This window comes from Chrysochloris asiatica, unplaced genomic scaffold (assembly GCF_000296735.1).
Source record: "Chrysochloris asiatica unplaced genomic scaffold, ChrAsi1.0 scaffold00085, whole genome shotgun sequence".
NCBI classification, from domain to species: domain Eukaryota; kingdom Metazoa; phylum Chordata; class Mammalia; order Afrosoricida; family Chrysochloridae; genus Chrysochloris; species Chrysochloris asiatica.
In genome coordinates this window covers 5,566,665-5,588,890 of record NW_006408603.1, presented here as the reverse complement: position 1 = coordinate 5,588,890, position 22,226 = coordinate 5,566,665, and the positions used below count along the sequence as shown (strand labels likewise).

At 43.4% G+C, this 22,226-nt stretch overlaps 1 protein-coding gene across 2 annotated transcripts in view; it reads right to left on the bottom strand.

Moving 5' to 3' along the window:
• Positions 1-22,226, bottom strand: part of KCND3 (potassium voltage-gated channel, Shal-related subfamily, member 3) — a 331,821-nt gene that overhangs the window by 5,291 nt on the left and 304,304 nt on the right. For both annotated transcript variants that reach the window (XM_006865915.1, XM_006865914.1), the window contains exon 2: positions 7,880-8,042. In XM_006865915.1, coding sequence (XP_006865977.1) covers positions 7,880-8,042 — 163 coding nt within the window. The remainder of the gene's footprint in view (positions 1-7,879; positions 8,043-22,226) is intronic.

Genomic DNA, 22,226 nt, shown 5'->3' with positions numbered 1-22,226 from the left:
CGAGGTTTACTTAAGCCCTCAATTTTTCTTTTTTTTAAAATTACGAAATGAATTTTTAATGGTGGTCTGTCTTTAAGAGTGGCTTCATGTATGACTGTGTGAATACATGTTTATTTTGTCAGGGTTGGCTGTGGGAATGCATGTTGTTGTTGTTAAGTACCGTGGAGTCGGTTCCGACTCATAGTGACCCTGTACAGGGTTTCCGAGGCTGTAAATCTTTACGGGAGCAGAAAGCTTATCTCTCTCCTGGGGAACAGCTGGTAGTTTCAGATTGCCGATCTTGAGGTTAGCAGCCTGATTCATAACCACTACGCTACCAGAAGGTGACTGTTGGGTGAGAGAGAGAAGATGGAGAGAGGACATCTCCACACACCCCTCTGGATTTAACCAGGACAACTGAACATCTCCCCAGCTTCAGAGCAGGAAGCCTTCTGCAGAAAAACTCTCCTGAGGGGAGGGCTGCCTGATGTCCTGACGTACCAGTACGTCTCCTGCTTGCAGAGGCAGTGGGGCAGGCTGGCCACCTGCACATGCTGCTGTCCCTTCCTAATGACCATAATCTGGGTAACCATGACAACAGCACAGCTATGGAATAAGGGCTAAGAGGGAAGAGTCTTTGGGAGATGGGACTGGAAAGAAGGGGACCTACTGATTTAAAAAAAAAAAAAAATGCAGCTTGGGGTTGAGCTGTGGAGAATTCGACACAGCTCTAGGTTCTTGCTTCCAGAAGCAGAAGAGCCCACCCAGACTTATAGACTTCTCTTGGGGCAGACACTTCTGGGTAAGTGTACATGTAACCTCAGCATGGATTCTGAGCAGGAGGGGCGTCCTTGGACAATTGCTTCAATTTCTATTTTTTGTCACCCTGTTTCCAACATGGGGCAGTGCCCTATCCAAGTGTCCTGTTTTTCTGGTTCATCTGTAAAATGAGGCCAGAGACTCAGGAGATCAGACTGTCACCAGAAACACCAGGGATGCATTATGTCTCCGATTTCCTGGGACGACCCCTACTGGCCACGGATTCCTAGCAGGGACAATTCAACTCCCTTCCCTGTCTGTTACATATGAGGACAAATCCTAGGACCAGATCCCGGATGATCTACCCCTAACTCCAAGGGAGGATGCTTCCCCAAATGGAAAGAACTGAAAGGGGAACCAGGGACAGAAAGGTAGCTAATCAGACCTGTCATTCCTTTACTTTCTGAGCAAAGAGCACTCATTCAGGATGCAGGCCAATTCCCCTCCCTGGGAATCATGCGCTTGCCCTCCCTTCCGCTAGACGTTGACATTCAAGCAAGTTGTTCATCACTGGAAGACGTGGCTGTTATTGCTTTGGGTGGGCACTGGGTGTTGAGAGCTGCATATGGAAATTCAATTGTGTCAAGCTCATTATAGCCTTACATAATTTGATTGCACCACTTAGAGCCAGACCTTTTTTCGTATCTGGGGTCTGTCTTCATTACTTTCTACAGATGAAAGATTCTCCTGTTCTCCTTTGTGGCACTTCTTTTAATCTTATCTTACCCTGAGCTCTATTAAAGCAACAGATTGTCATATCAAATGCACTAGATCGTTTAATCATTTCCCCCACGGGATAAGAGGTTTGCAATGTATTTACAGAGTCATATCCAGCTTAGGAAGTTTGATGGGACTGTTTAGGTTGACCCTGAGTGTCACAGAGGTAGGGACTGTGGTTTTCATCTCCAGTACCTATCACAGGGCTTCATACTTAAAAAAAAATAGACCAAAAAAAATTGTGATGACCAAGGAAGGAAGATGATCAAACACAGCTGGTTAGAAATGTATGTTAATGAAGCCATTGTAATGGGCTTAATCCATCCATCTGTCCGTTTGTTGTACCTGGTGGTTAACATGCTGCTGTGATGTTGGAAGCTATGTCACAGGCATTTCAGATACTAGAAGTGTCACCCATGATGCACAGGTTTCAGTGAAGCTTCCAGAATAAGACAGACTTGGAAAAAAGGCTGTTGCTCTACTTCTGAAAACTAGTCAATGAGAACGTTATGGATCATAATAGAACATTGTCTACCTCACTTGCTTTGCACACATCATCAGGAAGAATCAATTGCTAGAAGACGACATGATGTTTGGTAAAGTAGAGGCCAATGATGGCCACAAGGGAGGCCCTTGGTGCAATGAAATGGCACAATGGCTGCATCAATGGGCTCACGTGCTAGTGATTGTGAGAATGATTCTGGCCTGCCTAACATTTCATTCTACTGTACCATGACTCAGCGTCACCATGATTCAGCGTCAACTATCTCTCTGTGATGGGCTTAATTCTTATGTGGACTGGTCAGCTTCACTCTCTTCCATGGCTATGAGGTCATCTAGACTGTTTTAAAGATGAGAATGTGGAGGGCGTGAGGGGAAGTGACTTATATCAAGGGCAAAGTAGCGGACTAGCAAGATTTGACTTCACGTCTGCCAATGCGATTTCCCTAACATTTGCCTTCTCCTCTTCTGAATTCAACTCTGCTCAGGCAAGTTTCAAAACTCAAGAGTAGCCCAGGAAGCTGCATTTCCAACCGGGGTGGAGATTACAGGGTTGATGGAGAGATCTGGAAGAAGGATGCTACACCCTGGGTACAGTTCCAGTTCCGTTAATGCTTGGACCCATGATCTACCAATCTGTCTCTAAGAAACCCTTCATGATTGGCACTTCCTGATTGGTGGCTAGCAAGTACCTTTGGCTGTGAGTATTTATGTATCTTTCTCTGGGAGAGGCAAAATAAGGAAAAAATAGAAAGGCCAGTAGAGAAAATGAGCAATTGTACTCTTGGGAATTTATCGCAGAGAAATGAAGACTTACATTCACATAAAACTTACACATGAGCGTTTATAGAAGCTTCATTGTAAAAACCCCGAACTCTAATCATTCCAAATATCCTTCAACAGGTGAATGGTTAAACTGTGACACATCCATTCCATGAAACTCCTACTCAGTCACAAAAAAGGAACTAGCTACTGATACATTCAACAACTTGGATGAGTCTCTAGGAACTATGCTAAGTGAAAAGTCAGCCTTCAAAGGTTACATATGATCCTATTTACATAACATTTTTGAAGTGAAAACATTTCATAAATGGAAGTGAGATAAGTGCTTCCTGGACTTAGAGATGAAGTGGGGTGGCAGGGAATAGTTATATGAGGGGCTTCAAAAAGTTCATGAAAAAATGGAATTGAAAGATAGTGAAATTTCTCCATGAACTTTTTGAAGCACTCTTGTAAAATGGGAGCAGGGGAATCCTTATTGTGGGGAAGCTGTTCTGTATTTTGACTGTGGTGGTATATGCACGAAAGTACACATTATGAGGGGACTTCATGGAAAAATTCCATTTTCCCATGGTTTGAAAAACACACACAACCTTTATATTGTGAATTGAGTAAGGTTTACATAGCAGATCATTAGTTTTACAGTCAACAAGTTGTACACTTCGTTTCATCTCAACAACTGCAATCCTCTCAAGCAATATCACTTATTCCACAAACTTTTTGAAGCCCCCTTTATGACAAAACTGTATAGAACTTCACATACATACACACACACACAGTAGGCAGATTGTCTCATTATTCTATGGCACTGTGGGATAAAGCACTGGACTTTAGGGTCTGTTTGAACCATAAGGTCGGTGGTTCAGACTCACCAGCTGCTCCTCGGAAACCCTATACAGGGTCGCTATGAGTCAGAACCGACTCGACCGCACTTAACAACAACAAGAAGGATCAATATTCTAGGATGGTCAGTCTCTTTGTTGTGATGTTGTAGCATAAGTTTATAAAACATTACCATTGGGCAAATGTTACAAATGGGCGAAGTGTATAATGATATCTCTGTATTTTTTTTTTTTTTTTTTTTTTTACAACTACATGTAAATCTACAATGATCTCAATAAAAGCATTGGGGAATATTATTCAGCCATGAAGAGAAATGAAGTTCTAATACATTATACTGAGTGAAATAAGTCACACAAAAAGACAAATATCATATGATCCCACTTATAGGATATATGTAGACTCGGCACATGTATCCAGACAAAAGTTTATTAGTGGTTACCAGGGGCTGGAGGAAGGAAGGAATGAAGAGTTATTGCTGAAGGGGCATCCGAGTGTCCATTTGGGGTGATGAAAAACTTTTAGAAATAGCGGTGAGGGTTGTACAACATGGTGAATGGAATTAATGTCATTAAATTGTTGTTGTTGTTAAGTACCATTGAGTCAATTCTGACTCATAGTGACCCTGTATAGGGTTTCTGAGGAATGACTAGTAGATTTGAACTGCTGACCTTGCAGTTAGAAGTCTAGTGCTTATCCTACAGCGCCACACCAGGATTCTAAAGTATTGTACTGTCACTGAACTATTATTGTACACTTAAAACTGGCAATGTTTTAGTATGTCATTGATCACACACACACACACACAATGGGCAGACATCAGATCCAGGCATGGGGACCAAATCATCCACTCCAGGATGCTCCGTCTCTCTGTCCACGGCTACACCACCACACCACTATAATCTCAATCCACTAGGCACAGAGAACACAGTCTTTGAAACAAATAACTGTGGAGTCACCCTAGTAACAATCCCACGCAAACCAGTCATGATGGAAAGAACAGGGTGACACCATCTTCTCGAGCCTTTCCTTCACACTGAAGGCAAGTAGGCTGGTGCTTGCCTTTGTGGCTGTTCTAGTCCCTAAGTGTCTGGTCTGGGCTGAGAACTGTCCTTACACTTAGGCCTCCCCACCCTATCCATCTCCACTGCTCTTCCAATCCCCTGGACCTGCCTGCCTTCATTTGTGAGGACAGACTTGTATAGACAGTGCTCTTTTCTTCCTCTCAAAGGATGCCCAAGGTGAATGAGACAGAGCTGAACAACCTTGAGGAGAGACAGTATCCACGCTAGGTGAAAACACTGTAAATATTTACTCTGATTTCAAAGGGAGAGAGAAGACAGAGCGGGAGAGTGATGAGGGCGGGTAGGGAGACTCATCTTCAGCTGCTAGAGGAAGGAATAAGCTAAAGCTTAGACCTTTGGGATTTTAATCACAATGGATGAGCTTTATAAAATCCGAAGGGAAATGTCCACTGTCAGATTCTCTGCAGGGGCAAAGAGACAGCAGCTGAGATGCCCTTGGAAGTAGACATAGATGTGGGTATGGAGGGGAATTGCTGGGAGGCTCCCTAGAACATAGGGTCAGTGAGGCTGTCACCAGAGTGGGAACAGTTACGGGCAGTGTGTGGGGCTGAGGACTGCTTTAAACCCCGATTACTCTGCCCGTACCTGTAAGTCAGCCCTCGCCTCTGGAGGTGGGTTTGTTATAGAATCCCCATTTTTTTCACAGCCTCAGGCTCCTTGCTTTGAAAAGGAGACCTCAGTTTGTTGCTGTCCCTTTATTTAAGTGTGTATAATGAATTTAGGTACTGTTAAAAATTTCTAGCTGACTGAATCATGGGAAGAGATAAGACTTCTATTTATGGGATGGCTGGCAGGGATGGTGGTGGTGGTGTGCCGTCGAATTGGTTCCTACTCTTAGCAACCCAGTATAGGGCCTACGTGGCTGTAAATCTTTACAGGAGCAGCAAGCCTCAACTTTCTCCTGTGGAGAAGCTGGTAGGCCTGGGTGGGGTGGGGAAACAGGTGCTGGAAAGGAAGGAGAGGACAGAGGAAGCTGAAGGAAGGCTGGTGACATTACAGACCCAGGGAAGAGAAGTAAAGGACATTTCAGCACAGGCATGGGGAGTAGAAGGGCACAGAGGGAACCATGAAGGCACACAAACTGGAATATGTGGGAACACACTGTAATTCCCTGCTCCTACATTTTAGAGCTAGTCTCCATGCTTCAGCCAGCATGTTGTTGTTGTGTTCCAACTCATAGTGGCCTGACTTTATGGAACACAACAAGGTTGTGTTGAAACACAATAGGGTTTCCAAGAGAGCTGGTGGGTTTGAACTGCCAATGTTGCAGTCCAGTGCTTATCCTACAGGTCCTCAGCCAGTATTCTGAAATCCTGGATTCCATTAATATGTCAAGGAAGCCGTATTCCTTGGGAGTTACCACTGCAAGTGGAAGGTCCTTGGCACAGATTGTGTGGAAAGGAAGAATCTACAGTCTCAGGAAGTGTGTGTGGCATGCATGAAGGAATGAAAGAAAAAATAAAATAAGGAGTCAAAATGTTTTAAGGAAGTCCCTCCCTGTCCACGGTGCTCTCAAAAGTTCTGGCCATGCTCTCTGGAGGTTGGGATGGGTTCCCCATGTCTAGGATCCTGCTGGTGATGTTCCGTATTTCAGTTCAGCCCTTCCTAATTGGAATCCTAGTAAAAGTCACTACCTAAAAATCTTCACTGGTCCTGGAAAAGCATAAATGGTTTGTGCTGGTGTCTGGGTGTGGTGCTGTGGGATAAAGCACTGGTCAGCAAGATTGGTTTGAACCACAAGGTTGGTGGTTCAAAGTCACCAGGGTTGCTATGAGTCGGAATGGACTCGACAGCACTTAACAACAACTAACCAAAAGGTTGGTGGTTTCAATCTAGCCAGAGGCACCATGGAAGAAATGCCTAGCGATCTGCTGCTATAAAGATAGTTGTTGTTGTGGTTAAGTGCTGTCGAGGTGGTTCTGACTCATAGCGACCCTGTATAGGGTTTCGGGGGCTGGTGAGTCTGAACCACCGACCTTGCAGTTCAAACCTTGAGGTCAAGTGCTTATCCTATGGTGCCACACCAGGACTCCACTATACAGATTATAGTGAAGAAAACCCTACCCAGCCAGTGTATTCTGTAACACATGGGGTCACTGTGAATTGGAACTGGCTTGGTGGTAATGTTTTTTTTTTTGAAAAGAACTTTCACTAGCCAGCTGCCTTAAAAATGTGGGTGAAGGGAAGCCGGTAGAGTGGATGAGTTATTCCAGATAGAAAAAGGAAACTTCTTTCTAAGCATCAAAGCCCGCAGACATGTCTCCCATTTTGTGGGCAAAATGTGGTGCTAGACTGCAAAGTCAGTTTGAACAGCAAGGTTGGTGGTTCAAGCTCACCAGCTGCTCCTTGGAAACCCTATACCGGGTCACTATGGGTCAGAACTGACTTGACGGCACTTAACAACAACAACAACAAATGGAATCTCAGAGTCCTGGTATGGCACTGTAAGATAAGCACTGGACCACAAGGTCAGCAGTTCAGACTCACCAAGCCACTCCTCGGAAACGCTGTACAGTGTTGCTATGAGTCAGAACTGACTGGATGGCACTTAACAACAACAATCACTACAAGCAGTGTGTAGGGGACATAAGTGAACTAATGACTATTTTCCTGATCAACAGTTGCAGTGTTGTGAGGTTACTCAAGCCTGTTGTGCTGTTTGTCCCTGAGCTCAGTGGCCTCAGAATGTTTTCTTTTTATAGTATTCATTTTTCTTTTCAGCAAATTTATTTTTGTTGCTATGTTTTGTATCGGCTATTGTAGGATATTAAAAAGAGATTATGTATCCCAGCAAGCTTTTGACTGGGAGAGGGAAGAGTCCAAGAGGCTGACTGCGGTGGCCGAGAGAGCCAGAGGAGAGCCCGGAGCCAAGGAAATGGCTGTAGAACATTCAAAAGGGAGAAAATCAGCTTGTGACTAATTGAGGGGTGGTGGGTGCATTTTGCAAGTGACTGGGGCTGGACTGCAGGACGCTGGTCATTAGAAAGTGGCAAGAGGTTGCTTTACTTTCCAAAGCTGGAGGCTGTCTGAGCAGCAACTCTCTCAGGAACGTTAGCCCGGTCACCTGACACAGGAGGCACAAAAGAGAAAGTCCAGGCCCCTCTCTGGTGCTGCCCTTCTAGTCCTTAAGGTGCTCCCTTCCTGTGTCAGAGTCTTACCTTTTGTGCCCTACGTTTGTCAGCTCTCTGATTCTGGTGGTAAATCCGGCTGAAGTTGGAAACAATCACAGGGACCGGCAGGGCAATGACCAGGACGCCACTCAGGGAGCAGATGGACCCGAAGATCTTCCCTGCAATTGTCTTGGGCACCATATCTCCATATCTGAGAGAGAGACAATAGCAGGATGTGAGGAAGAGAGGGACTCTCTGTATAACAAGCCAGGCTCCCCTGCCAACCATTCATCTATTGACTCATCACTCATTCATTCATTTGTTCCTTCAACAATTGTCTAGCATGCCTACCATGTGCAAAAGATCTCTCGTAAGTGTACAGGAGCTAAGATGTCAGTTTGAGGACTAAGGTGTGCCTAACCCAAGCCATGGTATTTTCAGTCACCTCATATGCATGTGAAAGTTGGACAATGAATAAGGAAGGCCGTAGAAGAATTGATGCATTTGAGTTATGGTGCTGAAGGAGAATATTAAAAGTACCATGGACTGTCAGAAGAACAAACTAATCTGTCTTGGAAGAAGTACAGCCAGAATGCACCTTAGAAGCCAGGATGATGAGACTTCATCTCTCACATTTCAGACATGTAATCTGGAGGGACCAGTCCCTGGAGAAGGGCATCATGCTTGGTAAAGTGGAGGGTCAGTGAAAAAGAGGAAGACCCCAATGAGATGGACTGACACAGGGGCAGTAGCAATGAGCTCAAACGTAACAATTGTGAGGATGGTGTAGGATCGGGTAGTGTTTTGTACTGTTGTGCGTAGGGTTTCTATGAGTTAGAACCGACTTGGTGGTACCTAACAACAGTAACCACGTGCCAGGGACTATGAAATCACCTGGGAGTGAATAAAACAGACGAGGTTCTTCTTATGTTCATGGAACCAACATCCTACGGAGGGGAAACCATACACAAAGAAATGAGTACTAAACAGAATTGTGGCTTGCAGTTATTTCCATGAAGAGAGTAGACAGGTGCTGTACCCCATGAAAGAAGCCCTGGTCGCACAGTGGATAAAGTGCTTGACAGCTAACCGGAATATTGGAAGTTTGAACCCACCAGCTGCTCCAATGGGAGAAAGACATGGCAGTTTGCTTCTGTAAAGATTTACAGTCTCAGAAACCCTTTGGGGCCAGTTCTATTTGGTCCTACAGACTTGCTGTGAGTCAGAATTCACTAATTGCAGTGTTTTTTGGTGTTGAGTATCCAGTGGGGGGAATATGGTTAGGAAAGGCCTCGCTGAGGAGGTAGCATTTAAGCTAAGATCTGAAACGCAAGGGTCCAGCCTTGCAAAACACTCAAGATGAGTATTCTAGGCAGGAGGATCACAGAAGTATAGAGGCCCTGAGGTAGGAAGGGGTTTGGCTTGGGGGTTCTAGGAATTGTTGGAGGGCCAGGGAGGCTGGAGCACAGTGTGTGTGTGTGTGTGTGTGTGTGTGGTTGGGGTGTGGGAGGATGTTGTCATAGAAAAGGGGCCAAGGAAGCAGGCAGGGGCTGGCCAGATCAGACGGGGTCTAGAGGGCTAGGGTGAAGACAATGAATTTTATCCCAAGTGTAACAAGGACCCAGAGATGAGTTTTAAGCAGAAGAATAACTTGAGCTCATTTATGATAAAAATTAGACACAACAAACCCACTTTCTATTCAAGTGGAGAGGTACAAGTTCCAAGGTACTTTTACATCTTTATCTCAAGTAGCTCCAGGAACCCCAGAGAGCTTTGTATTCTCCCCATTGTACAGATGCAGGCCTGAGGCTCAGAGACAATAAGCAGACTACCATGTAGGCTTAGCTGGGTCCTGCTGGGATTCAACCCACACGTGCCTTTGACCTTTTAAAATGTATTTGTTGAACACATATTTTAGTAATATTTAAAATTAACTTGAAAATGACTTTTATCTTTTTGTTCAGTAGCCACACTATCTGAGGGGAACCACGAACTCCCAAATTCTGGCCCGCAAGTGCCGATGTCACTCAGGTACAGTGCCCACTGCTCTCCAGAGCTTGAAGAAACTCTTAAGCACTTCACACCCGGCAGCTGCCCCCTGAGACCCGGTTGGCCCAGCTCCCACTCAGCCCTAGGAAGGCAGGCAGGCAGGCCAGAGCGTCTCCTCCAATCAATAAAACACTCTCCACAGCGGTTAAGCATTTAGCCTCCTCTTTATTGAGGTAATTTAAAGGCCTTATTAAGCAAAGAGCTGTGATGAATCCTTTGGCCAGTGCCAGAAACACTGTCTCCTCTGTCCCTGTGTTGTCTGGACATCTGGGACAGAAATAGTCATAGGGTGACCAGAGATTGTTGCTGCTGAAATAGTGAGGCTTCATGTCACTTGTTCTGAGGGAACCCAGCTGTCTTGGGGCTCCACAGAGGATGTGGGAGGGATGGAGTGAGGTGTTTTAGAAGTATGAGGTAGGTAGCTCCCAAACACCTTCATGGCTTAGTGGAGGACATGCCAATGGTGGACAAATATTTAGTGAAAGAAAGAATAATCTCATTTAAGCCTCTCAGCACCCTATGAAGCAGGCTTCTACATTGAGAACTTCCTTCTCCTTTTTCCTTCCCCTTCAGTGTGCAGATCCTTTGGCCTGGCTCAGGTGGTCTCAGACATGCCACTACATCTAGGCCAATGATTGCTCTTTTTGGAGCTCTGCGGCCAGACTTGTCTTCTTCGTGGTGATGTTTAGGAGACACCTCCAGTGCAGAGGTTGAGAACTAGGATTCCGGATCTAGATGACCTCAGTTCAAGACCTACCCAGCTTCACCAAAAAGTACGTGTGTAGCTTTGAAAGGATGTTGCTTAGCTTTGTTGGGTTTCAGTTTCCTGAGTTGGGTCTCAGTTTCTCATTATTCCTCAGATAATAAGAGTCATCTGTATTCTAATACTATTGCAAAAAAAAAAAAAAAAAAGACGTGTCTATAAAGACAAAACCAATTGCTGTATACTGACTCCTGGCAACTCCATGTGCGTCAATGGCTGAGTTTTGTTTTTATTTAGATGGTCAAGCTTTTCTTTCAAAGAGCCTCTGGACAGACTTTGGATCTTCAACCTTAACATTAGCAGCCAAGCACATTAACTGTTTTCACTACCCTGGGGTGCTCTGTTATTACGTGCTTCTTGTAGGGTTTCCAAGAAGCAGCTGCTGGTTTTGAACTGCTTGCCTTGTGGTTCACAGTTCAGTGCTGATCCTACAGCACTATACCAGAAGTTCTATAAACAATAAATACTATTATCTTTACCTAGCATTCTGGATCAAAGACTACAGTAGGGATTGAACTTCATTGTAAAGAAAATGAAAATCCTCACAACTGGACCAACAAATAATATCATGATAAATGGAGAAAAGAGTGAAATTGTAAAAGATTTTATTTTGCTTAGATCCATAGTCAGCATTCATGGAAGCAGCAGTCAAGAAATCAAATGACATATTGCATTGGGAAAATCTCATGCACAAGACCTCATTAAAGTATTCAAGAGCAAAGATGTCAGTTTGAGGAGTAAGGTGCACCTGACCCAAAGTCATGGTGTTATTGATCTTCTCATATGCATGTGAAAGTAGGACAATGGATAAGCAAGATGGTAGAAGTATCTATGCATTTGAACTATGATGTTGGTGAAGACTATTGAAGTACCATAGACTGCCAAAAGAACAAACAATTCTTTCTTGGAAGAAGTACAGCCAGAATGCTTCCTATAAGCGAGGATGGTGAGACATCATCTTATATACTTTGGACATCCTGTCAGGAGGGACCAGTCCCTGGAGAAGGATATCATGCTTGGTAAAATAGAGGGTGAGAGAAAAAGAGAAAGACCCTCATTGAAATGGATCGACAGTGTCAACAACATGGACTCAAACATACTGACAATTGTGAAGATGGTGTAGGACCCGCCAGTATTTCATTCTGTTGTGCACGGAGCCACTATGAATTGGAACCAACTCAACAGCATCTGACAACAACAACAACAACAACAACAACAACAACAACAACAGGCATTCTGGAAACCAGAGTCTCTATTTATTGATGACAAGTCCTAAAAACACATCTAACGGTTCAAAGAGTCCCAACGATGAATAAAAGAGGACTGCCCCTTGAGATAATCATGTTGCTGTTTGGTGCTGTCATGTCAATTCTGACTCATAGCAACCCTGTATAGGATTCCCAAGGAGCAGTTGGTGGGTTTAAACTGCTGACCTTGTGGTTCACAGTCCAGTGCTGATCCTATAGTACCACACTAGGGCAATGAAACTATTGTGGCTATGGTAGGGATTCCAGTGGATACATCTGTAGTTGTTAAGTGCCATTCTGACTCACAGTGACCCTGTATTGGAGTCCTGCTGTGGTGCTGTAGGATAAGCACTGGACTGCTAACTGAAAGGTTGATGATTCAAAGGTAGTTAGCCCCTATACAGGGTCGCTATGAGTTGGAACTGACTTGATGGCACTTAACAACAATAACAACAGCATAGGGCTTCCAAGGAGTGGCTGGTGGTGTTTGTTTTTTTGCTAGTAGCAGTCCAGTGCTTATCCTACAGCGTCATACCAGGACTCCATATATAGACAGTCTTTTAAAGAGCATAATGCTCAAGGCAGACATTTTTTTAGTAGTTTTAAGTTAAACAACTGTTTGGTTTTAAGAAGACTTCAGGATCCTAGTCTCTTTTCAGCTTCTATTCCTAGGTTCCTAGGTTCCTTGTGAGTTACAGGGCTTGTATCTTTCCCATCTCTGCTGACTTGCTGCTTGCATAATCTGCTTTTGTATTTCAAAAGAGATTGATTTAAAACACATTTTATACACAAACTGGTTCGTTAACATAACAAAGAAAACATACTCCCAAATAGGATTATAACCACAGGGATAGTGGTTAGGATGTAAAACATTTTTGGGGGACACAAATCAATCCTTGGAGTCCTGGTGTGGTGCTGTGGGTTAATGTTGTTGTTGTTAAGTGCTTTTGAGTCAATTCTGCCCCATAGCTACCCTTTATAGGGTTTCCAAGGTGCAGCTGGTGAGCTTGAACCACTGACCTTGCAGTTCAAATGACTTTGCAGTGCACAGCACCACACCAGGACTCCTTGTATTGGACTGCAAGAGTGGTGGTTCAAAGTCATCAGCATCTCCTCGGAAACCCTATACAGGATCGCTATGGGTTGGAATCGACTTGATGGCACTTAACAACAAGTCATTCCATAACATTGAGGCTAGTAAAAAATACTAAGGACAACAGGAAGGCTGTTTTAGCCATTTGAAGAAAGAACAAGGCGGCCTATGCCTACTGCTGGGCAGATGGCCTACTGGCAACAGATGATAGAAAGCAGAACAACTCAACTCCTGTACGCACTCTGCCATCTCTGTCAAGAACTTCATCTTGGAAAGGCTGGACACATGCGCTTCAGAAGGATCCAGAGTCCTAGGTGGGGAGGGGAAAGCAAGTGGCTTGCTGCCTTCATGGTTCCTAGGCCCACACAGATCCCATCTCAGGAACAAGGTGGGAGGAATGCATAGGTAGGGCTGCATAGTCATTGCCCAGGATCTTTAGGAAATCATGGTGCGGCCGAGAAATAACTAAGAGACTAGAGATGGAAAACAGTTGTGGTGATATATTAAAACAAGAGGAAAGGAGATCCAAGAAACTACAGCCCAACAGACTTGGTGCCCATTAACTGCAGGCAGAATTTGAGAGCTGATTATTAAGTGGACAGCTTGTGAACACTTAGAAAATAAGCAGTATTGGTTCAGGAAGCACAAATCTTGCCAAATTAACCTTATTGCCTCTTTTGAGAGGGTTAACTTGGCTGGAAGATCAGGAGAATGCTATAGCTCTACAGCTGCATGATTTTAGCAAGTAATGTTCTCATCCAAGTTCTTTATTTTCTAGACACACTGGAAGAACATGGTGTGGATAACAGTATTAGCAGCAGTTGGACATTTCTCAAAGATTACCAATAGTGGTTATATAACAGCAAAAAAGGGCCTTGGTTATCATGTGAGAAGGGTTGCCTTTAATGAAAGAATGAATCAGTCAGTGAAATGAAGGGCTGGTCTAAAGTCAGGTCTCCAGTGGTATGTGTCAGGGATTTCAGCAACTTGTATACAGCCAGAGGGATGCAGCATGAGCAAATGGTTGATAGAGGAGATGAAGTCAGACAGGCCCAGGTTTGAATCCTGGCTGCATGGTACTCACTAACTGGTTATGTGACCTAAGTTTCAGTGGTAGAATTCTCGCCTTTCATGTAGAGACTTGCGTTCGATTCCCAGCCGAGGTCCCTCACGCATAGCCAGCACCTCTCTGTCCGTGCAGGTCTGATGATGATGCCACCATGCTGGATAGGTTTCATCAGAGCTTCCAGACTAGGAAGAAAGGCCTAGGGATCTACTTCTGAAAATCAGCCATTGAAACCCTATGGATAACAATGGTTCAAGCCACAGTTAGGCAACCGCAAGCCATCCAGGTACATGGGGGTTGCCATGAATTGGGCGCCAACTCCACCATAGCCAACAACAACAATAGTTACGTGACCCTGGACAAGTTATTTAACCTGAGTCTCCAACACCTGCAGAATGGGGTTTTATATATCTCACTTACAGGGTTGTTGTGATAGTTAATGAGATAGATCAAAAGAAGCATGAATTTTGGTGTCTGGGTAACTGCAAATTTTTTATAAATAGCCAGTGTGGTGGGGACTTGTTGTTTCATCTGTTGATAACCTTCCCCATCTGGGAACTGTGCCCTCCCCCATCATTATAACATAAATTCTCTCCAGAGGATTGGCCGTGCTCTTGCAAACCTTCTCCAGCCCCCTCTCACTCCTGCACCCAACTACAGCTGACCCTTGAACAACACAGGTTTGAACTGTGAAAGTCCACTTACACACAGACTTTTAAAAACTGCTGTGTGATGCTTATCATCTCTACGTGAGCAGTTTGTCTCTCCAATCAATTGCATATCTAAGTCAAAAGCACTCTCTTAAGTATTTTTCATCATGTTTAGTGCGATACTGTAAATCTTGAATAACACCATTGCCACCTAGATAAAGTGTTGCTAGTGCTGCTGGAAGCGCTCCCAAGATGCAGAGAAAAGCCATGACATTATAGGAAAAAGTTGACTGAGGTGCTTGGTATGTGCTGTAGATTAAGGTCTGTGGCTGCCTGTCGTTCTGAAATCAATGAATCCAATATAAACATAACTGTGAAAAAAGAAAAGGAAATTTGTGAGCTGTTGTTGCAGCTATGCTAGAAGGCACAAAAACCTTGTACTTTTTGTGACATAGCTTTTCATTTTGTATTGAAAATGCAGATTTGATATGGGTGCAGTATATTATACATATAGCATACAAAATAATATGTGTTAAATCAGCAGCTTATGTTACTGGTAAGGCTTCTAAACAACAGTCGTCTATTATTACTTAATATGGGGGGAAGTCAAAAGTTATACTCAAACTTCCAACTGCATGGCGGACAATGATAGTCACAGTTAATTAGTCAGAATAGGGCATCTGACTTAGCTGGGCCAGTGAGTCCATTTCCTGAATTTATTTTTTAACAGCTTATATTGAGATATAGTTTAAATGCCATCCATTTAAAGTGTACAATTCAATAATTTTTAGTACATTTACTGAACTGTGCAGCCAGTGCCACAATCTAATTTTAGAACACTTTCATTGCCCCTAAAAGATACCCTGCTTCTCCTGGTTAGTGGTCATTCATCATTCCCCTCCCATGACAACCAATAGTATACTTTCTGTCTTTATAGATTTGTCTATTTGGGACATTTCATGTAAGTGGAATTATACAATATGTGTTTTTTGGTGTGTCGGGCATAATGTATTTAAGGTTCATCTATGCTGTAGCATACATCAGAACTTTTTTTCTTTTTTATGGTTGAATTATATTCCATTTATGATACACCACATTTTCTTTATTCATCTATCAGCTGATGAACATTTGGGTTATTTCTACTTTTTGGCTACGTGAATAATGCTGCTATGAAAATTTATATTCAAGCTTTGTAGTTCGTGTATGTTTTAGTTTCTCCTAGGCATGATCAATCTATGTTTAACAATTTGAGGAAGTGCCAAACTATTTTACAAAGTAGTGGGACCATTTTGGAATTTCACTAGCAGTTCTAACTTTCCATATCTTCACTAGCATTTGCTATTGTTCATCTTTTTTTATTATAGCCATTATGGTAGTTAGAGTTTTCTGTTAACTTGGCTGAACTAGGATTCTCAGTGGCTTGGCAGTTAAGAAACAATACTTCCCCAGGATGAGATTTGCTCTGAGCAGCCAATCTGTTGAAAGGAAGCTTCCTTGGGGGTGTGGCCTGCTTCCAATATACTGGACATCCAACAAAGCTTGCTTGCTCTCTGCTGGGTCTGGATCTTGCATATGGCTTGTCCTCGGACCTCCAGTTCTTTGGACTAGAGCCAGCAGCCTGCTTTGTTACCTGCTGATCCTAGGAGTTGTTAGCAGCCTGCTTTCTTACCTGCTGGACCTGCCTGCCTGCCTGCCTGCCTGCTTGCTTGTCTGATCTGCTGATCTTGGCCCATCCACCAGCTCTGCAGCTACGTGAGTCAGAAGCCTCCAGCCTGACATGTGACCAAAGGACTGTGGACTTGCCCACTTCTGCAATGGTGTGAGCCATTTCCTTGATATGAGCCTCTTTTTATATACATGGATATAGGCTTCACTGGTTTTGCTTTTCTAGGGAACCCAGAGTAAGACAGCCATCCTAGTGGGTGGATGCGAAGTATCACCTCAGTGTGCTTTTAACTTACATTTCCCTAAGGAGTCCCTAAGAAGCTCTGGTAGCGTAGTGGTTATGAACCAGGCTGCTAATCTCAAGGTCAGCAGTTCAAAACTACCAGGGTTCCGCAGGAGAAATATGAGGCTTTCTGCTCCTGTAAAGATTTACAGCCTCAGAAACCCTATGCAGAGGGTTTGGAACCGACACCATGGCACATAACCACCAAGGAGTCCCTGGGTGACAAAAACGGTAACATGCAAGACTATTAACTGAAAGGTTGGCAGTTTGAACTCATCCTTAGGTGCCTTGAAAGAAAGGTCTGGCGATCTGCTTCCAAAAGGTTACAGACTTGGAAGCCTTATGGAGTGGAGTTCTACTCTGCCATATATAAGGTTGCCATGAATCAGAATTAACAGCAACTGGTTTGGGTTTTTTTTTTAATGATACCAAGCACATTTTTCCCTTCCCTCAATTTTTTTTTTTTTTTTTTAAATCCTGAGACCAGAACAACCTCTTTCAAAGAAGTTGAAGTTGCAATAGCAAAGCTCTGGAACTGTTGGCAACCATGTTTTCTAACCTGGGAAAAAGCAAGCTTGTTGTTAGTGAGAAAGAAGGCTGACACGTAGAAAGATATGCGATGAACAGAGAAGTCTAACAACGAAGTGTGAGTTCCTGTTCTAATTCATACCGAGGACTGGATTTGCCTTGGCCTTCCTGTGGCTTAGTTGTTCAGTCCTTCCTTAGATTCAGTGCACCATCAAATTATTATTTTTGTTTTGTGTTCTTCCATGACAACGATGATGTTAATAATGAAGCATCTGCTCTGCTTATTTTTAAGCAAGTTCTTCACATTTCTGAATGACAGAGGTACTGTGAAGTGAGGTCTTCAGGAGTCAAAAAGATTTTAACTGGTTGCAATTATGAGCTTAAATCAAGCTGATTAATTTTAACTAAGATAAATGATGGCACCAGCATTTTGATTCAAGTAATCAATTCCTTGTATAGCTGATGGGAAAGACCTGGCTTAAAAAAACAGTTCATGCTAAAATCAATGAGGGTGGATTTAACTTTAATACCACTACCAGTGGAATATGGCCACAAAAAAAACTGAATGCCATTTGGCTGGATTGATGAAGTATGTTGTTGTTGCTAAGCGCCATCCAGTCTGTTCCAACTCATACGACCTAGTATAGGGTTCCCGAGGAACAGCTGGTAGGCTTGAACTGCTGACCCTGTGGTTCAGGCTGACTTGCAAGCCTGTGCTTATCATCCTACAGTGCCACACCAGGACTCCTGACGGAGTACGTTATTGTTAAATGCTGTTGAGTCGGTTCCAACTCACAACAACCCTGTATAGGGTTTCCAAGGAGTGGCTGGTGAGTTTGAACCACTGACCTTGTGGTTCAAATCTACTTTGTGGTCCAGTGCTTTATCCCATAGCACCACATTATGGATGGTTGTGCTCTGCTCTTTGGTGCAGACCATTTTTAGTTGCTGTGCCTATTTCCAGGGAGTCCTGATGGGCACTGCAGGATAATGTGCTGGACTGCAAGGTCCATTGGAAACCCTATAGAGAGTCGCTGTGGGAAAGAACCGACTTCACGGCACTTAACAACAACATAAACTCTATAGGGACCCCTGGTATGGTGCTCAAGGATCAGCACTGGACTCCTAACCACAGGTTGGTAGTTCAAACCCACCTGCTGCTCCTCAGAAACCCTATACAGGGTTGCTATGAGTTGGAGTCGACTCTATGTCACTCAAAACAACAACATAGACTCTATAAGTTATTGATTCATTGGATCATGTCCAGAGAAGTAAGGCCAGGTTAGTGAAATTGGACATTTTCTTCTGTGGGATCTTGAAAGGAATGGGAATGTTTGGCCTGAAGAAGCAGAGATGGGGAATGGAGGGTGGAAAGGCACAAGGTGATGGAGTCTGTGCAGAAACTTTACCTGGATCATTTGGTCTCACCATGATCCTATAAGGTAGGGTCAAACCATTTCAGCTTAAGAGATGTTGAGTGTCTTCTGGAGGAGAACTAGAAAACCAAAAGGGAAGAACACACTGAAGAGAACTGAAGAGAAATTCAAGTCTTGACTTTCAATATTGAAGGATTCCATGGGCAAAAGATTGAATGACACAGAAAGCATCAAAGAAGATGAAAGGTCACACAGAGTCACTGTACCAAAAAAAGAAATGGAGGGTGTTCAACTATTTCATGAGGTAGCAAAAAAATCAAGAGCCAGTGGTATTGAAGGAAGAAGTTCAAGCTGTAGTGGAGTATTAGCTAAAAACAAGGCTCCAAAAATTAATGGGATATAAATAGAAAGCTTTCAGCAAACTGACGTAGCACTGGAAGCACTTACTCATCTATGCCAAGAAATTTGGTAGACAGCTACCTGGCCAACAAATTGGAAGAGATCCATACTTTGTGCCCATTCCAAAGAGAGGTGATCCAATGGAATGTAGAACTCATTGAACAATATGATTAATATAACATGCAAATAAATTTTTATGAAGATGATTTAAAAATGGCTGCAACCATAGTTTGGCAAGGAACTGCCAGAAACTGAAGCTGTTTTCAGAAGAGGATGTGGAACTAGGGATATCATTGCTGATGTCAGATGGATCTTGGCTGGAAGCAGAGAATACCAGAGAGATATTTATTTGTGCTTTCTTTTTCATAGAAAAATTCTATTAAAAAAAAAAAAGTTTTTATTGTGAATTGAGTGATAGTTTACATGGGAGAACATCAGCTTTACACTCATCCTATAGTATTTCATTTCATTGCAAATGATTACAATCCCCTTCATGCATCATCATTCAGCAGTATTTGCTTCTATTCCCTCTGGGTGTTTTTTGTTTTTGATGTACACAAAACCCTCAGGAATATATAATCATTTAATCAACCAAAGGGCACATTCTACAAGCCTCCTGACTGCCAGCACACAGACTTTCTCTTTCCATGAGTCTGGAGTCCTCAGCTGCTCTATCTCTCAATGTCATCATCTCTGCCTCCATCTCTGGTGTCACTACTTCTCTGTATTGGGTCCCAATTTCTGCTCATGGTCTTCTCCCTTGATGGTCCTAGGGTTCTGTTTCCTGGAATGTAAGATTAACTACTCTACCCTTTATGTTACAAAACGTCTACCTTTACAGTTGTGACAATTGCAATCTATCATGATAACAATTACTCATTACTTGTGCTTTCTTGACTATGCAAAAGTTTTCAACTGTGTGTGTGGATCATGACAAACTATGGATGACATTTTGAGGAATGGGGATTCTAGAACACTTGATTGTGCACATGAGGAACCTACATAAACCAAGATGCAGTTGTTTGAACAGAACTGAATAGTTTAAAATCAAGAAAGGTGTGCGCCAAAGCTGTATTCTTTCACTATACTTATCCTATCTGCATGCTGAGCAAATAATCTGAGAAACTGGATTATATGAAGAAGAACACGGCATCAAGTTTGGAGGAGACTCATTAACAACCTGAGATATTCAGGTTGCTGAAAGTGAAAAGGACTTCAAATAATTACTGATGAAGATTAAAGAACACAGCCTTCAGTATGGATTGCGCCTCAATGTAAAGAAAACAAAACTCCCCACCACTGGAGCAATCAATAACATCATGATAAATGGAAAAAAGATTGAAGTTGTCAAAGATTTCATTTTGCTTGGATCAACCATCAACACTCATGGAAGCAATGGTCAAAAAATTAAACAATATATTGTACAGGCAAATCTGGTGCATGAGACCTCTTTAAAGTGTTTAAGAGCAAATTTATCAGTTTGAGGACTAAGGTATAACCTGACCTAAGTCATGGTATTTCCAATAGCCTCATATGCATGTGAAAGTTGGACAATGAATAAGGAAGATTGTAGAAGAATTGATGCATTTGAGTTATGATGCTGGAGAAGCATATTGAAAATACCATGGAATGCCAGAAGAACAAACAGATCTGTTTTGAAAGAAGTACAGCCAGAGTGCCCTCTAGAAGCCAGGGTGACAAGACTTCCTCTTTCATACTTCAGACATGTTATCACAGGAAGGAACAAACCCTGGCAAAAGACATCACGCTTGGTAAAGTGGATGGTCAGCCAAAAAGAGGAAGACCCCCAACGAGATGATTTGGCACAGTGGCAGTAGTAATAGTAATTTGTAGGAATGACTTAAAAGTGGTTTGAAGAATTAAACCTGGACCCAGACCACAATTTTTTGGTAGACCGGACTTATGGAAAAATCTGTTACCCAGGCTTCCCACCTCTACATTTGTTCCCCTGTAATCCACAAAGCTGACACACATTCTTATAATGCAGATCCAACCATTCCATTACCCTGCTGGAAGCTCTTCAACAAATGCTTGTCAAATATCCAGGAGTTAATGACAAAACCTACCCTACAAGACTGTTGCAAAGGCTACATGATAGGTACACGGTTTTGTTGTTAAGGGTTGTGGAGTTGGTTCTGACTCATTGGGACCCTGTCTAGAATTTCTGAGGAGCAGCTGGTAGGTTTGTACCGCTGACCTTGCAGTTGTGGTTCAGCGCATTATCCTGCAGCACCATACCAGGACTCCAGTTACACAGTTGTTGTTGCTGTGAAGTGCTGTCGAGTTGGTTCTGACCCACAGCGACCCTGTATAGGGTTTCCGAGGAGCAGCTGGTGACCTTGAACTGCCGACCTGGCAATTCAAACCGACTTTGCAGTCCAGCGCTTTAACCCACAGCATCACACCAGGACCTCAGTTACATAGTAAGCACTCATTAAAAAGCAGCCAATGAGAACCTCTGTGATTCACAGGGTTTCTATTGGCTGATTTTCTGAAGCATATCACCAGACCTTTATACCCAATTTGTTTTGGTGGAAGCTCTGCCGACACTAGTGCTTCGAACTGGTTCAAAATGGTTCAGTCGCGGCCAATGGAACTAGGACAGTGTACATGTTGCATAGCAACGAAATCTCTGGTGTGGTGGATTTTGACCCAAGTAGGAAGCAGGCCTGGTGTGGCACTGTGGGCTAATGCCTCAAACTGCTAAGTCGTTTGAGCTGCAACATTGGTGGTTCAAGCTCACTAGCTGCTCTTGGAAACCCTATACAGGGTCACTATGGGTCGGAATCGACTCGATGACACTTAACAACAACAACAAGGAAGCAGGCAGCCGTGCCTGCTTAAAAACAGCAGTTGATCAAGCTGCTTTGAATGTGTCGGCCACCATCTTTGAGTAGGGCACTGCCCTCTATTTTCTCCTCAGGCCAGAATCCCACTTGGATCAAAATCTACTTCACAAGAGATCTGGTTACTATGCATATAGTGTCCTTGTTTCTGTTGGTCATTACTGGACCATTTAGAACTGGTTTGAAGTCCTGGTGAGCCCCGTTCAGCATCTCAGCAACGTGAGTCTCTACTGACAGATGGGTAGTGGCTACGTAACTAACGGCACAGGACTGAGTGTATGGGCTTGCTATGAGCCAAGGGACAACTAGATGGCAGCCAACAACAACAATAACTCAGGTTGTAATGACCTGTGAAGGGCAGTACTCTTTATCCTATGGCTCCTCCTGGACTCTCCCTGGGCAGGAAAAC